The 15,613-nt window shown below is 35.6% G+C and overlaps 1 protein-coding gene across 1 annotated transcript in view; it reads right to left on the reverse strand.

Moving 5' to 3' along the window:
- Positions 1 to 3,913: 3,913 nt before the first annotated feature.
- TMPRSS11A (transmembrane serine protease 11A) overlaps positions 3,914 to 15,613 on the reverse strand; it is a 31,283-nt gene continuing 19,583 nt past the window's right edge. The window contains exons 5-8 of the mRNA XM_061191431.1: positions 12,239 to 12,410; positions 9,808 to 10,067; positions 5,865 to 6,007; positions 3,914 to 4,075 (exon numbers count right to left, since the gene is read on the reverse strand). Of these exons, the coding sequence (XP_061047414.1) occupies positions 3,914 to 4,075; positions 5,865 to 6,007; positions 9,808 to 10,067; positions 12,239 to 12,410 (737 nt within the window). The remainder of the gene's footprint in view (positions 4,076 to 5,864; positions 6,008 to 9,807; positions 10,068 to 12,238; positions 12,411 to 15,613) is intronic.

Below are 15,613 nucleotides of genomic sequence, written 5' to 3' on the forward strand. Positions count from 1 at the left end.
TTCAACAAATAAGGGCTTTGATCAGAAAAATATAACCATGGATATCTAACAAGGCTTTTTGGAAGTACCCAGACCTTTTTTGTGACATCCATGAAAGAAAAAGGAAAGGACAGTCCTTGTAGATCAAATAAAAACAAAAAAAGGAAATGGGAGATTTGCTTTTTGGCCTTATTTCCAAATATCCCTATGGGTTTGGAATGTGCTCATTTAAGGGATATAGGGAAAAGTTTTTGATTTAGAGGGGGTCCTGAAATGTCAGAGACTTGCCTTACTGTATTTGGATTGCTTCTGGTGTAGGCAGAGAGCAGGAGACCTTTAGAAACGTTCAAGAATATGCAAAGCAGGACCAGCACAGATTGGAAAGCAGTGTAAAAGAAGGTGACCTGGGGGAAGCAGTTAACAACTGAGAACTGAGGTGTCTTTCCTTCATAGAAATCATAATTAACCTCTATTAATTTATTCTTTCACTAAACACAATATATACAGCATATTGTCCTAAATACTGTAGGGAATACAAAAATGAGCAAAGCAGTCTTTAATGGAACTTAAGATGTTTGCAGAGATAATAAATTTACATATAAGCTGTAATACAGAGTAAAGTATGAGAAATACTCTAGGAGAAGAACATTCAAACATTCAAAAAGAGTAATTTTGTCTGGGATAATAAAGGTATTCTCAGTAGAGGTGATATTTGAGCTAGATCTTGTAGAGTGAAGAGAACATTGCATGCCCCACTATATATGTGTTCAGGAAATAAAGAGTAACATTCAGTGTTATAAGAGCACTGAGTACAAGTGAAACAAAAATTTTATTGGTTGTTGACAGATTGTAAAGGACCTTACAAGCTATGGTGATGTGGATTTAGACTTTATTTGTCAGGCAAAGGGGAAATCAGTGAAGATTTGAGTGCGTGAGAATAGCATTATTCAATAGCATTATAATCTAGCTACAATTTTCTAAATGGAGTAGAGAGATGTTGAAGGTGGGGAACGCAGTGGGAAGAGGTGAGATAATAACAATATGGCGTTAATAATAGTGAATGATCATTCCAGAATGTGTTATAGGAACTGCAGATTCACAATCTAACTGACTTGTTAGATTGTGAAATCAATTTAGTTGGTGGGGCAAGCATTTAAAAAAATGAAATAGAATAGAAATATTAGATTTTATTGTATTTAATAAGGTAGGTATTGTTTTATGAAACTTCTGTTTCATTTTTTCATACATAGTATTTTGTCACATATTTATGGAGCTGTGATGTAAAATATATTTCTTGCTGTGGATTGTGGTCAAGATAGAGAAACTCTATTAGAGGGTATATTCATAGAAAACCTATCTTCATAGCAGTGGTTGATGGTTCTCTATGAATATACTGTAGGCAGGAGTATGAGAGAAACGCTAGGCACATTGTGTGTGGGAAGATCACTCTGTATTTGAAATAGCCACTGACTAGAGCATCAGTCACTTATTCTGCTGTTTCTTTTAGGAACATGATAGTGAACATACAGTTTGACCAGGAGACTATAGTTTTTGAATGCTCAGTGTCATAATTTTGAGATATCGCTGGCATTTCTGAAAATAATCAAATGTCTTTGGAACAGTAGTTCTCAAAAGGGAACAAGTTCACCCCTTAGGAGACATTTGCCAATGTCTGGAGACATTTTTCGTTATCATAATTTGGCGGGAAGGAGTGTATTTCAGGCATCTAGAAGGCAGAGGTCAGGGGTGCTGCTAAAATTCTACAATGCATGGAGTAGCCTCTTAAAAAAAAGAACTATCAAGAACAGAAGGTCAAAAGTGCCAAAGTTGAGAAATTCTGCTTCAGAGTGACCCAAACTAGTTTTTAAAAGAAATGTAATTTTTAACAGAAGTTGAAAGAAAGATTCATGCTATTGGCCTAACACAGATTCAATGATATTATTTGTAGAATGCTCTGATCACCAACTTTATTATTAGATTTTAAATGATATATCAGTATTTGTTTACATGTGACCCAGGATTAAGTGCTTCACAGAACAGTTTAGAAATATAAAGTTATAACTCTAAGATCATTTCTTGAACCTTAACACTAGAAATCAGAATTATATCTTGCCACCATAATGTTGAATAATTTATATGCCTGTGTGTATTTTTATATAAGAAAAAGCAGCTTTATCTTGAAGTGAGTTCAGAGAATTGGCAGCCAGCCCCCTAAGTGAATCACACCGTTTAAAATTCTTGAGTTTCTTAATTTAAAACAGATTCAATAGAACTCACTGAAATTTTTATACAGCTGATGATTCAATAAATATAGACAATCATAAAGATACTTTGTAAGAAAAGGACCTGTGAAATTTGTACCTGGGTTCTAGGCCCCCTGGGGATACAAATTACCTACAGCTTCACAAAGTTATTTACTTTTCCTGGCTTCAGTTCGCTGAACTCTAAGTGTACTGGCCCACATGACGTGTAGTCTCTCCTAAGCTTTAAAATTCTGTGAGTCTAAGTTATGGATCAATTTTTATGGTGAATAAATTTTAAATCTCTTTTAGATTATTTTAGGATTTTTAAAAAAAATTTATTTTATTTATTTATTTTTGGCTGCGTTGGGTCTTCGTTGCTTTTAGGATTATTTTTATGCCTTATCAATAGCACATGGGGGAGACTGTTATAAAATAACTCAATTTTCTAACAGTTTGGTTTATATCTGAACTGCATGAATAAACGACGCCCCACCTATAACCCTGATGTTTAGTCAGCATTGTCACACAGAGTAACAGTTTCCACAAAATCTTCATTTAATTGTATCATGGAGTACATGAGCCTGACTCACCCAATGTCTTCATGAGACACTTAGGGGGTTCATTTAATCACTTTGTTCATGTGTTCTGTATGGTTGGTCCTCAAAATTTATATTTATTAAACTAAAACAAAAACTGTTGTTTCATGGTTGCAATAGTCAGGCTATTGCTGCAAGCCTTAGGAGATAATTGGCTGCAGCAATACAAAGGAATAAACTTTTTCTTTCTGTGTGGAAGGATAATGCTCATTAATTCTTCAACATATTAACAAATTCTCATTTTTTCTAGGCATTTAAGCTTACAACAATAATGTACAAAGCTGCCTCCTGGTGGTCCAAACATGTAAACGCATCTATAAAATATCCAATTTTTGTGCCATTATTTTCGGACTGCTCATGAAGTTACTATCACCTTCCCCCAAATTTTTGTAACAAAAATACATCTTTGATTAGCTAATTACTGTATATATTCATTAAGCAGGCTTTTTCTGGGTATATCTGAAGGTAGGGATAGTCTATGTGTGTGTGTGTGTGTGTGTGTGTGTCTGTGTATGTATGTTAAAGAATCACTGAAAAATTAGGGAGATTTTGTAGCAGACAAAGGTTATAAGATCTCTGGCTTGATTTATCACCATACTTTGTTTCCTAGATATAACTTTTTTAAAAATTAGGATCCCTCCAATGGATTTATAAATAGAAAGTATGGAAAATTTCTTTGGAAAACCTGTAAGAACTAGAAAATGTATTTGTGACCTCTGGAGAAATGATAGAAAATTATATAAGGGTTTCCTAAACTCTGAGAGTTCAAAAAGTTTCTCACTTAAGGGAAAAAGACACTCTAAAAATCTTACAGATTATCCTCAGAAATTTGCATTGCTCCTCTTTTATACTCTAGCTTGCTGATTTAAAGAGCTCAGTATCTCTGCTGTATTTTTCAAGCCAGGCTAAACTGACCCACTACCTTATCAATTTAAATCCTTTACAAATTGGCTATGGGATTTTGATTGATTAAAGTGATTCTGAAATAAATCATATCATTTAATCTCACTTCATTGTACTACAACCACAGAATATATGGATTCTCATACATGTATGACCTGCATACAGCTCTCAATGTTTAACTTGTATAGTGAATTAGAGGCCTGTTCTTGAAGTAATCCAGTTTCGGTAATAAGCCACTTTTGTGTAGACTCCAGGTTTGTTCTTTTGCCCACAGTTGTCTCCCCAGCTCACAATTCCAATGAGATACCAGGTATCTTTAAGATCCTTTCCAACTAAAGGTCCCCCAGAATCACCCTGAAAATAAAAAAAGAAAAAAGAGAAAGAAAATTAGCTAAATGTAAAGCTTATTACTTAAGATATTTTGATGAACCACATATTTTATTATTAGACAGTATATGTATAGATTACCAATTCTAGGATAATTAGTTGAAACATGGGTTTCAAAAGTTATAAAAGCCTTAAAGTTCAATTTCCACATTTTATTTTTTTATTTTTTCAACTTTATAGATGTATAATTCACAAATAAGCTTATATATATTTAAAGTGTACATCGTGATAATTTGACATATATGCTTTGTGAAATGATTACCACAATCAGGTTAATTAACACATCCATCACCTCACAATACTTTGTGTGTATGTGTGGGTGTATGTGTGTAGTAAGAATGCTTAAGGTCTACTCTTAGCAAATTTCAAGTACACAACACAGAAAGTCAATCTGATATTAGTTTTTTCTGACTCCAAGTAAAGTGCCTGGGCTTCTGTTTTATCAGACAGACGAAGCACCTCCCGATGTACCCCAGTAGCAATCCCTGTATTCCTGCTTAGACCCCTGTGCCTGAGTCACTTCCTCCATAACTTCCCCAATTTTTCTATGACTAGAGCTTTGCCTTATTATGCACTGAACAGTCATGGGGCAGGAATCTTACCTCTGCTCCCCAGTCCAGTGAAAGCTCTTTATGACCACCAATCTTTCCAGAGGCTTATCACTGATCTCACTGTTCATCTAGATTCCCATTTTCAGTGTGTTCCTGTCACCACCTCCCACTTGCCTGTCATGGCATGAACCTCTCTTTGGATTCCCTGAATTCTAGATGCCTCCTCCACATTCTCAGCAACCAGGGCTAGATTCTGCTCTTGCCCAGCATGTATGCTGCAAAACTCCCTGCTATTTTTCTGACAGAGGTTGTCTATGTTGTGTCATTTGTGGGACTCTGGGCAGGGCTTTCTGCCACCTGATAACAATACAATTCCCATCATTTTAGCATGTGGAATCACCTCCTTGGAGTTTTCAAGAATCTCACATTATAAAGCAAGTGCCTCCAGGAAGAAACACACTTTACTCCTTTGTCCAAAAATATACATGCAGGATAGACGCTGGACAACAGAGTAGGCCACTGGAAAGGTGACTAGATATTCACACCATGGCCTAATCCACCTTCTCAGCATTAACAGCTTCTCACCTCTCATCCTCCTTAGGCTGAGACCCAACAGATTACTTGGAGTTGCCTCAAATATGAATTATAATTTCACACCTTCAGAATTTTAGCTATGCTTTTTCTCTTTTCTATAATAGTCTCCTCTTATTTTATAGGGTAAGTGCTCTTTATCCTTCGGGCCTCATTGAAGTATCATTTCTCTAATACTTGTTCCAAAAATGTTCCTTCAAGCTAAAAGTGTTTGTTCTCCACACTTGTAACTGACACAACATTGTAAATCAACTATACTTTAATAAAAAATTTTGTTCTCCATTATATAATTTATAACATTACACCATAGTTCATTGTTCATGATTGTTTCCTTTCTAAATGTGAGCTCTTTAAGGAAAGGAACTCTGCTTTATGAACCTGTGGATTTCTGGTATTAAGAAAATTTAATTTTATTGGTTGTTTGATAGCATCAAAGAAACTCTTTGCTTATTTTGTTTTGCTTAATAAAACATTTAAAAATATGTTTGTGTTTGAGATTTGTATTTATAAATTTTTGAACGGACAAGATCTCTGTATTTTACTAAAATAAAGAGCATTTTGAGCCAGATAAATTTTTTGAGTTCATGATATCAAAATAGTCTCTCTCCACCTACCCCACAGGCATCATAAATTCCTTCCAGATAGCCAGCACAAAACATTCCAAATTTTATATCTCTGCCATACATATGTGGCTGCTTGCACACATCATCACTTATGATTTTCAGTCTGGTTTCTCGAAGATCATTTTGGGATTCCCCTTAAGGAAAAACAAAGTAATTTTAGTGTTTACAATAAACATCCTTAGCTAGAATGAAGTGTGGACCTTTTCCCGATTTTTTTTTCATACTAAAATTGTTGATACAGAATGAGGTTAATGTAAGCAGTTCCTAAAGAAAAAAATTCTGTTTAATATCTGGCATATGTAAATGATAATTGTCCTTATCTCATTTTTATAAATACCTATACTAGCAAGAAAAACATTTTGTTTCTTTTTCTGGAAAACCTTTGTACCTTTACTTAAAAAGCTATCAGTTAATGTATTTAGGAAGGCATTTTTTAAAAAATAAAGTTTGTATTTGTAGATTCCAGATTGTTCCCAGAAACTTTGCAGGCCTAGTTTGCTCCCCTGGCTTGATAAAATAACTATATACATTTATTTTATCCTTTACATTTTATGAAGAACTTTCACATACATAATGACATTTAAAGGCAATGATTTCATTACCTCTTACAATTTTGGGACTCCAGATCATAAACTAGATCCTGAGTTATAGAAACCAGTATTGATGCAGAAGACAACTATTTATGATGGAAAACAATAATATCACAAGCATTCAGGGTTTCTTTATATCAACCATACGCTGATTGGGAAACTGACCCTGTAGTAGACAGAATTCTACTATGATCCCCAAGATTCCTATGTGATCTCCTTTCTCTGAGGTATGGGTGGGATCTGTGACTATTATGGATGTCATCCTCATGATTAGGTTATGTTCTGTGGCACAGGAGAGGGAATTTTGCAGATTAATTAAGATGTAGTCAGTCTGACAGTGAGTTCATAAAATGGGAGATTTTCCAAGGTGGGCCTGACCTAATCCTGTGAGCCCTTTTAAAAAGGGCTTAGGCCTTCCCTAAGTTCAGAGAGTTTTCCCTAATGGTGTTGGAGAAGCAAGATGCCATGAGCTCTGCAGCTGCAAGAAACTGAGTTCCATCAACAACCAGCTTGGAAGAGAACTCAGAGCCGTAGATGAGACCACAACCCCAGCCAGCACTTTGATTGCTGTTTTGTGAGACCCTGAGAATAGAACCCAACTAAGCTATGTCTGAACTTCTGACCCATGGAAACTGTGAGATAATAAATGTGTGCTCTTTTAAGTTGTTAAGTTTGTGGTAATTTGTTACACAGCAGTAGAAAACTAATATAGACACTAATCTCTGTAGAATGCCAATTCAGGATTTATTTCTGGACAGGTGTGTTTGCTAAAATGTTTAAAAAATGCTCAAATTATTCTGTTCTTTGAATATAATTGGTGTAATTTTTTTTGCCTACTACATTATCAATTAAAAATAATTCATGTCCAGTGCCAGGAAGGGTAAGATGAAATGTATATTGTAGGTGACAGTGTAAATTCGTAAATTTTTCATAAAACTAGTTGGCAAAAAGTTATAAAAAGTATAGTCTAACACAACATTGTAAATCAACTATACACCAATAAAAATTAATTAAATTAAAAAAAACCCATAGGAAACAAACAAACAAAAAGTATAGCCTATAAGTCCTATACATCCCTGAACTGTTTCTCAACTATTGTGGGAATGCTTAATGACATTTCTCAGAAAGTATTGATTTTTTTCAAAGAATCAGCTTTTTATTTCATTAATTTTCTCTATTTTTTGCTTTTGATTGAATTCATTTTCACTCTTACCTTTATTATTTCCTTCTTCCTGTTTATTTTAGGTTTATTTTGCTCTTCTTTTCTAGTTTCTTGAAATGAGAACTTATGTTATTGATTTGAGACCTTTCTTGTTTTCTAATATATGCATTTGCTATGTTTCCCTCTCTCTTTACTGTTTTAGATGCATCTGGCATGTATTGATACTTTTTCATTTTCATTTTATTCTATGTATACTTACAGTTTTCTTCAAGATTTTCTCTTTGACCTATGAATTATTTAGAAGTGTATTGCTTAATTTTTAAGCATTTAGAGATTTTCCTGTTATCTGTTACTGGTATCTAGTTTGATTCCATTATCATCAGAGAGCATACTATGTGTGATTTCCATTCTTTTAAGTTTGTCGAAGATTGTTTTATGGACCTAGATATAGTCTGTCTTGGCGAATGTTCCATGGGTGCTTAAAAAAAGTAGGTATTCTGTTGCTCATTATAGTGTTCTACACAAGTTAGATTCTTTTGCTACTCAAAAACTATTATGGCAGGTATATTTCTATGCCAACCTCAAACTCCAGGCCAGAAGTGATTCTTTCCATCAAGCCAAAGGGAATCTGAGACGCCCCTCCCATCAAGCAAAGAATGCAACTCTATCTTAGGAGAAAATCCATCAGAGAGAGTGAAGACATAGTGGTGTCAGGCTCACAGCTCTACTAAGTCAACCTTAGGATTATTAAGCTATGGATAATAATTTCTGTGATTGGTAATATGACCTTAAAGAAAGCAATACATATCTCAGCTTGTATAATATGGAGTGAAACCACATGGGACATCTGGAGAAAATCTAGAGACCATCAAGCCCATTCTCAGCCACATTAGTGAAAGGTATTCCTGGTTCTTTAGTGGAGAATGAGAACTAAAGGCTTATTCTTTAGAGTTTATTGTATATAAATTGTATAGAGCTCTGTGAATGAATTTTTTCATTCTCAAAAAGTCCTTTCTTACCTTCTCAAGCCCAGAGTTAAAGAAACCCTCTCGCTGTTGTTACATGTATGCCCCTGGACCAGATTTTAGAATCCAGAGTGTGTCTGACCAAATATGCCCCTAAAACATTAAAACATGAAGTTATTTTTATTTCTTAGGAGATTAAGTTAGTATATCAAGTTAAATCATTTTAGAGAGGTCAATGGAAGCTTTATTATGAGAGATGACTTATCTCTATACAGTATTCTTATCCCTGATAATACCTAATTAGCCTCTTTAGTTCTGAAGCAGATTTTGCTGCAACTGAAGATTGTAGCTGAGCAAAGAAAACATTTTTGAGGTGATTGAAGAAACTGAAAAAGTGATGGAGCAAACTAAGGGGAAGAGGAGACGAAAAAAGGGAGAGGAGGCTGACAGAGGTGGGGCTCAAAGTGAAAGAGTCTTGGAGTGAAGGTGGGCATGAGGGTCATAGCATATCTAGTATATACCTGGCATTGCATAGAGAATGGTACATAGAGATAGATTTTAGTGTTGCTGAGGGAACCTCTTTTCCTTTATCTTCCTTGAAGCTTTCCCTTTGGAGCTGTCTTTCCCTTGTTCCATGTGATTCTGACTAGGCTGCCAATCACACACCTGCCTTTCTTGCTATAGGCGTAGGAGTGAGTATTTGAGTCAGCCAGTCAATCTGGTACTCCTGGACACAAGCTGGGCCAAAAGAGACCTTTTCAGGGATTAATGTAGTCCTGGCAAAGAGAAGGCACATGCTCTTCCCTGGCATCGACTAGGTGAAGATGTACACCCTGAGCTGCTGTTGGCTACCCTTACCACTATGTGGAGCTAGAATCCCTCTATATGAAGGTGACTTGGGGAAAACAGAACCAAGTAATGGAAACGCTCAGAGATTCAGAGCCTGATGACATCATACAAACTCCTGAATCCAACTGTATCTGAAGCCAGACTCATCTCATCTCTTGACTTCCAAATGACAAGGGCCAAATTTGCCATTTTATTATTATTTTTTACTTTAGTTAATTTGAGTTGAGTGTCTGTCACTTGTAAAACAAGAGCCCTAACTAATCCAACCAAACTGTGTGGAAAAGTCTGACAGAATAATACTGATGGACATTAAATCACACTGCCATAAATAGGGCTTAGTGCTCCATGATTCATTTTGGGATACCCACCACCATAAAAAAGTGCTCCAAATCCTGTGACATAGACAGTTGAATTTGGTTGGAAGGACACAGAGGCTTCTGGCAAACAAACTCTTCGGATCTCATCAGTAAAGGTGACGCTGGATGATAATTGCACAACAGCAATGTCGTATTCTCTTGCTTGGGAGTGATACCTCTCATGGACAATAATTCTTTTGATATTTCTTTTCATTAATGGAGGGTTGATTGTTGTTCCAAAGCTAACAGTCCATTGATGTGGATTTGCTTTACTGGAAAAGGTTAGAAATGAACAGAATATATGAACTGCATTACAATAATTGCATGCAGGCTAATAAAGGAGAAAATTCCACCCTAAAACACTTGGTTGCAATGATAGTTTTCTTTGACCATATAGTCTTTTGCTACTGTTTTGAAAGATAAAATATATACAAACGGCATCTTTGAGCTGAAAGTCAGTATAGAATTATTGAATTTTAGAACTGTAAAGCACATAAAATATTATTCATTTATTTCTTCAGCAAATATTTGTTAAACATCTGCATGTTGAACCTTATTTGAAGTGCCGGGGATAAAGTGGCAAACAAGATAGAAAGGTTCCTGCTGGTGGGTGTATTTAATTTCAGTGAAGGAAAAAGAGCAAAACAAATTAATGAATAGATAAATAATTTCCACAGTGATAAGGACTATGAATAAAATAGGGCAATGGAATAGAGTACAAGGGGGTAGTTAGATAAGTCTCTTGAGATCATGGCATTTGGGTTGAGACATGGTTGATGAGGAGTCAGCTGTGAGAAGTTGGGGTGACAAGTTTTCAGGCAAACATCTCAAGGGCTTAGACCAGACAGGCTGCAGTTCAGGACACAAGGGAATTATGGTGGGGGATGAGGTCGGCGAGGTAGGCAGGGACCAGATTTTAGAGTGTCTTATAGGTCATGAATAAAGTGCTTAGATTTTATTCAAGTGATATGGCAATTCACTGGATGATTTTAAGCCAAGCATAATGTAGTCTCATGTTAAAAAAAAATCACGTTGGTTCTTTCCAGAGAGTAGACTGTTAGAGGGCAAGAGTGAATGAGGCAAAGCTGTCAGAAGTCCTATGAGAGATGACCAAGTGTGGGTGACTTCTAGCTTATGGGCTTGAGCAGCTGGTAGATCATGGCACATACAGGGACTGGGAAGGTCATCTAGTAATGAAAGGTCCTCTGATAAAGGCTTTGTTTTATACTTAAGGAAAATAGGGCCTAGATGGTTTAAATTATATGCCTAGTATCACATGTCTGCTTGTCTCTCTCTGTTCTTTATAGGATACCATCTCCCACCAAAATGTATTATTAATAATGAGATTAATGTTCCTTAACTAATTAATTGAACTAACATCATCCAAGAGGGATAAGCAAGGAGACAGATACTGCCTATATAGATACTTGTTTCTCAACCTAATTATTTCTTTTTTTTTTTTTAATTGAAGTATAGTTGATTTATAATGTTTCAGGTATACAGCAAAGTGATTCATTATATATATATATATATATATATATTCTTTTTCAGATTCTTTTCCATTAGAGTTAATTACAAGATATTGAGTATAGTTCCCTGTGCTATACATAGGTTCTTGTTGTTTATCTATTTTACATATAGTAGTGTGTATCTGTTAATACCAAATTCCTAGTTTATCCCTCCTCCCTTTCCCCTTTGGTAACCATAAGTTTGTTTTCTATGTCTGTGAGTCTATTTCTGTTTTGTAAATAAGTTCATTTGTATCTTTTTTTTAGATTCCACATATTAGTGATATAATATACTTGTCTTTCACTGTCTGACTTACTTCACTTAGTATGATAATGTCTAGGTCCATCCATGTTGCTGCATATGACATTATTTCATTCTTTTTTTATGGCTGAGTAATAGTCCATTGTACATATATACCACATCTTCTTTATCCATTCACCTGTTGATGGACATTTAGGTTGTTTCCATGTCTTGGCTACTGTAAATAGTGCTGCTATGAACATTGGGGTGCATGTATCTTTTCGAATTAGAGTTTTCTCTGGATATATGCCCAGGAGTGGGATTGCTGGATCATATGGTAGCTCTATTTTTAGTTTTTTAAGGAACCTCCATACTGTTTTCCATAGTGGCTGCACCAATTTACATTCCCACCAACAGTGTAGGAGGGTTCCCTTTTCTCCACACTGTTCAGCCACAGTTTCTTTATTTAAAACCTTAAGGACCTGATACTAGGATAATGACTACTACCCCTACTGACTTTCCAAATAAGTGTAAGTATAACACAATTTTAGAAAAGAAACTGAAAGAAGTTTTTCTCATTTTACCTCAGTAATATTTGGGGACATTGGTTATTACTCAGAAGATGATAAAACTCAGAGTTTTTTTTTTAAGCAGTAGTAGTAGCAGTAGTAGTAAGTTAACGTCAATCACTTACTTCTTAAAGCAGTGTGCTGCGGTAACAAGCCACTTATTACTAATCAGGGTGGCCCCGCATCGATGTGTGTTATTATGCTGAAGGGAAGCTTGCCAAGGCCAGGCAGACTTGACCACAATCTCTCCGGACATTATTCTGTTCATTATTAATGGAACAACTCGTTTACCACAACCTGAAAGAGATGAGATCATTAAGTTGTAAGAAACATCTCTATAATCCCTGATACAGAGAAACTAGTAGAGTACTGCAGTGCAATATTTGCATGTCATTATATAAACATGTACAGTATTAATATCCATCCTCTGTATTTCCTGATAGTTGATATTTTGCTTACTCCCTCCTTTTATAGATGTGGATATATATTGCCTACTGAAGCTATGTAAGGTTGTAAAGTGTTGACACATCACAAAGTGTATGTCCTGAGGACCTGCAGTGTCAATTATCCAGATGTTCTGGGAGCTCCTACTAAGATTATTGTTTCCCAGTTTTAGATGTTCCCACCATGTTACTTTGACATGAAGTCCTCACCAGAAGAACTAGTCAGAGAAGTAATTGCTAATTCCTTGGAACTCCCACCCCCATACATTTTTCTGAGTGACTAGTTCCTAAAGTGAGCACGGGTTAATGTATCATGACCAGTCTCTTACTCTTTGGGATGGAGGGTTCTATGTTTCCACGTAAACATAACATTCACTATTGGTAGGAATAAATATGTACTTTATTATGTGCATCAGATCAGAGATTAGTTTGATGCTTAGGGTTCCTGCTGAGAATTAAGCCTGTTTAAAGCATGGTGCTCATAAAGAAAACATGGTAGGTTCAATTCTTGTTCCAACAAATTAGGTATCAAAAAGGAAATTCACTTTACTGGTACTGATTACACTCCTTCTGTGGCCAGTCATTTTAGAAATCCCCATCACTCTGCCATCTCTAGTTTAGACTACCATTTTTCTCATCTGAAGGACTGCAATAGCTTCCCTGTTCATCTCCCTGCCTCCAGCTTTGCTCTTGCAGTCCGTTCCCCACACTGAAAACTGAGTGACCTTTCTGATGTGTGTAAAACCCTTCAGTGACTTCTCGTTGCCCTCCAAATGAAGTCAAAATGTTTCAGCATGGTTCTGGTCCTTGATCATTATTAACCACACCCCTTTCCCATGCCCACCCCATTCTATATTACAGCCACACTGATATTTTTCAATGACAAGAAATGACCGTGTTCTTGCTTTTCTGAAGACATTTTTACATTCTGCTCCCCCTGCCCGAGACACTCATTCCACTTGTCACTTGATTTTCCATCTTTCCTTTCTCCTCAAGGATCACTTTCTGACCCCACAAGACCAGGTTAGCTGGCTCTGATTGACTCTCATAGCACTGTGCTCTGTCTCTGTCATAGCGTTTATCACACTGTTTTAACATTTCCTGATTTATTTATGTCTTCCCCTACCTTCAAACTCCTAACTTTAGAGGAGGAATCATGTCTTATTGACACTTGTATTCACTTTCTGGCACTTGGTAGATGTTAAAAAATTATTTATTGAATGAATGAATAAAATGTATAGTATGTTTGCAAGACACAGATGAAAATGAATGAACAACTTTCCTAAAATTCATCACTGCTATTATAAAATCTTTCAAAATTTAGGTCACAGTGATATAGAGTGAGTGAGTGGAGCTGCTGTCAACCATCAAGATGGGTATAATAAGTAAATTTTATAGGTCAGTCACAAATTATGGGGTCTATCTCTTTCCCATTTATCACTTTCTCATTTTATTTCTCAGCAGAAAGCATATTTCATAGCATTCAAAAAATTAGCAAGGCAAGTTCATTTATTCCAAACCAGAAATATATAATTTCTTCAAACTGCCCCCAAATTCCCACCATGTAAAATGTTTTTCTTGAACATTACAAAAAGATCGGTCTTAGGGAAAAAAAGTATTTTCATCTCTTACTCAATTGTTGTTCTCTCCCAAAGAAAATGTGGGACATGGGTGGGAGATTATGAGCTAATATTTGAAGATATTATCCTCCCTGATATGGAAATTGAACTTGTTTTTATAAGCTAACTAGACTTACATGCTTGGACAGTTAGCTTCCCTGTCGATGAGCTCATTGCTGAAAAACAAAATAGAGCAAAGAATGATGATTTGATATTCTTCTGGTTGGTCTCAATGATCAGAAATTATCAGAGGATACTGACCGCATATGGATTCTAGAAACTTGAACATATAGATCAGTCAGGAAAATGGTTATCTGATATAACAGAATATGTGTACAGTTTTTGTAGAGATTTATAGGCAACCGCTAATTAAGTGGGTAATACAAGCAGTAGGTGATTAAGGCACAAATATTGTATGATCAAAACCCACAAATCATTTGTATTAATACTGAACAGTGGTTTTCCAATGGTGCAGGATAAAGCTTCTTTGGATTTTATTTAAGGAAATAGAGAAAGTGGGGAAAGAGGGAGCAACTAGATGGGGTCTTCAGGTTCAAACCCAGGCTCAACCAGAACAGGTCTGCTTTTATCTCTTCTCTTTATTTAAGATTTCGCATAAGACTTTCTTTGGTCAAAGGGTTTGGGAATGGAAAAAAAAACTTTGAAAACTACCACATAAACTGTATTTAAAATACTTCTAAAACACGGTTCCTAAATTATTAAAATGATTTTTTTCTGAGGAATAAACTACTGTATATTCTTATCAAATACCTGCTGGATATTGGTAAAGGCCAATTATTGGACAGAATCTAAGATTAAATTCTGTCATTTCCAACAAAGTTAGGAATCTGATAAAGGAAATGCAAACATTTAAACTTAAGCTGATGGACGGTTGCATGAAAACTGTGATGGTTTTCAAAATAAAAGGGCTTAATGAGTAGAATGAGGGTAGATTGGTTTTACTTATTTCTACCAATGCCATGTTTCTCAGACTCATATTCTTTGTATCTAATTTCTCATTATGCACAATAAGAATGTTTCTTTCTACTTACCTTCTATAAATTTCACTTGGGAAACTAGTGATGATGAACTCTACTAAGTGGGAGCTCTTGAGAATATCCAATTCAGGGATACCCTTAAAGGCATACCTAAATCATTATATGGTGAAGAATCAATTTCTCAGGTCAGATTCTCAGTACTTACTTATGAAAGGAACTCAATTTTCAGTCAAATATAGTTTTAAGGTAGTAAATTTCTTATTTTATGTTTTTAAATGTAGGCATACCTTGGAGATATTGTGGGTTCGGTTCCAGACCACTGCAATAAGGTGAATATTGCAATAAAGCAAGTCACAAAGTTTTTGATTTCCCAGTGCAAATAAAAGTTTACTTTTACACTATACTGTAGTCCATTAAGTGTGCAATAGCATTACATCTTG

The sequence above is a fragment of the Eubalaena glacialis genome, chromosome 5 (genome assembly GCF_028564815.1).
Source record: "Eubalaena glacialis isolate mEubGla1 chromosome 5, mEubGla1.1.hap2.+ XY, whole genome shotgun sequence".
In the NCBI taxonomy this organism is placed as follows: Eukaryota; Metazoa; Chordata; class Mammalia; order Artiodactyla; family Balaenidae; genus Eubalaena; species Eubalaena glacialis.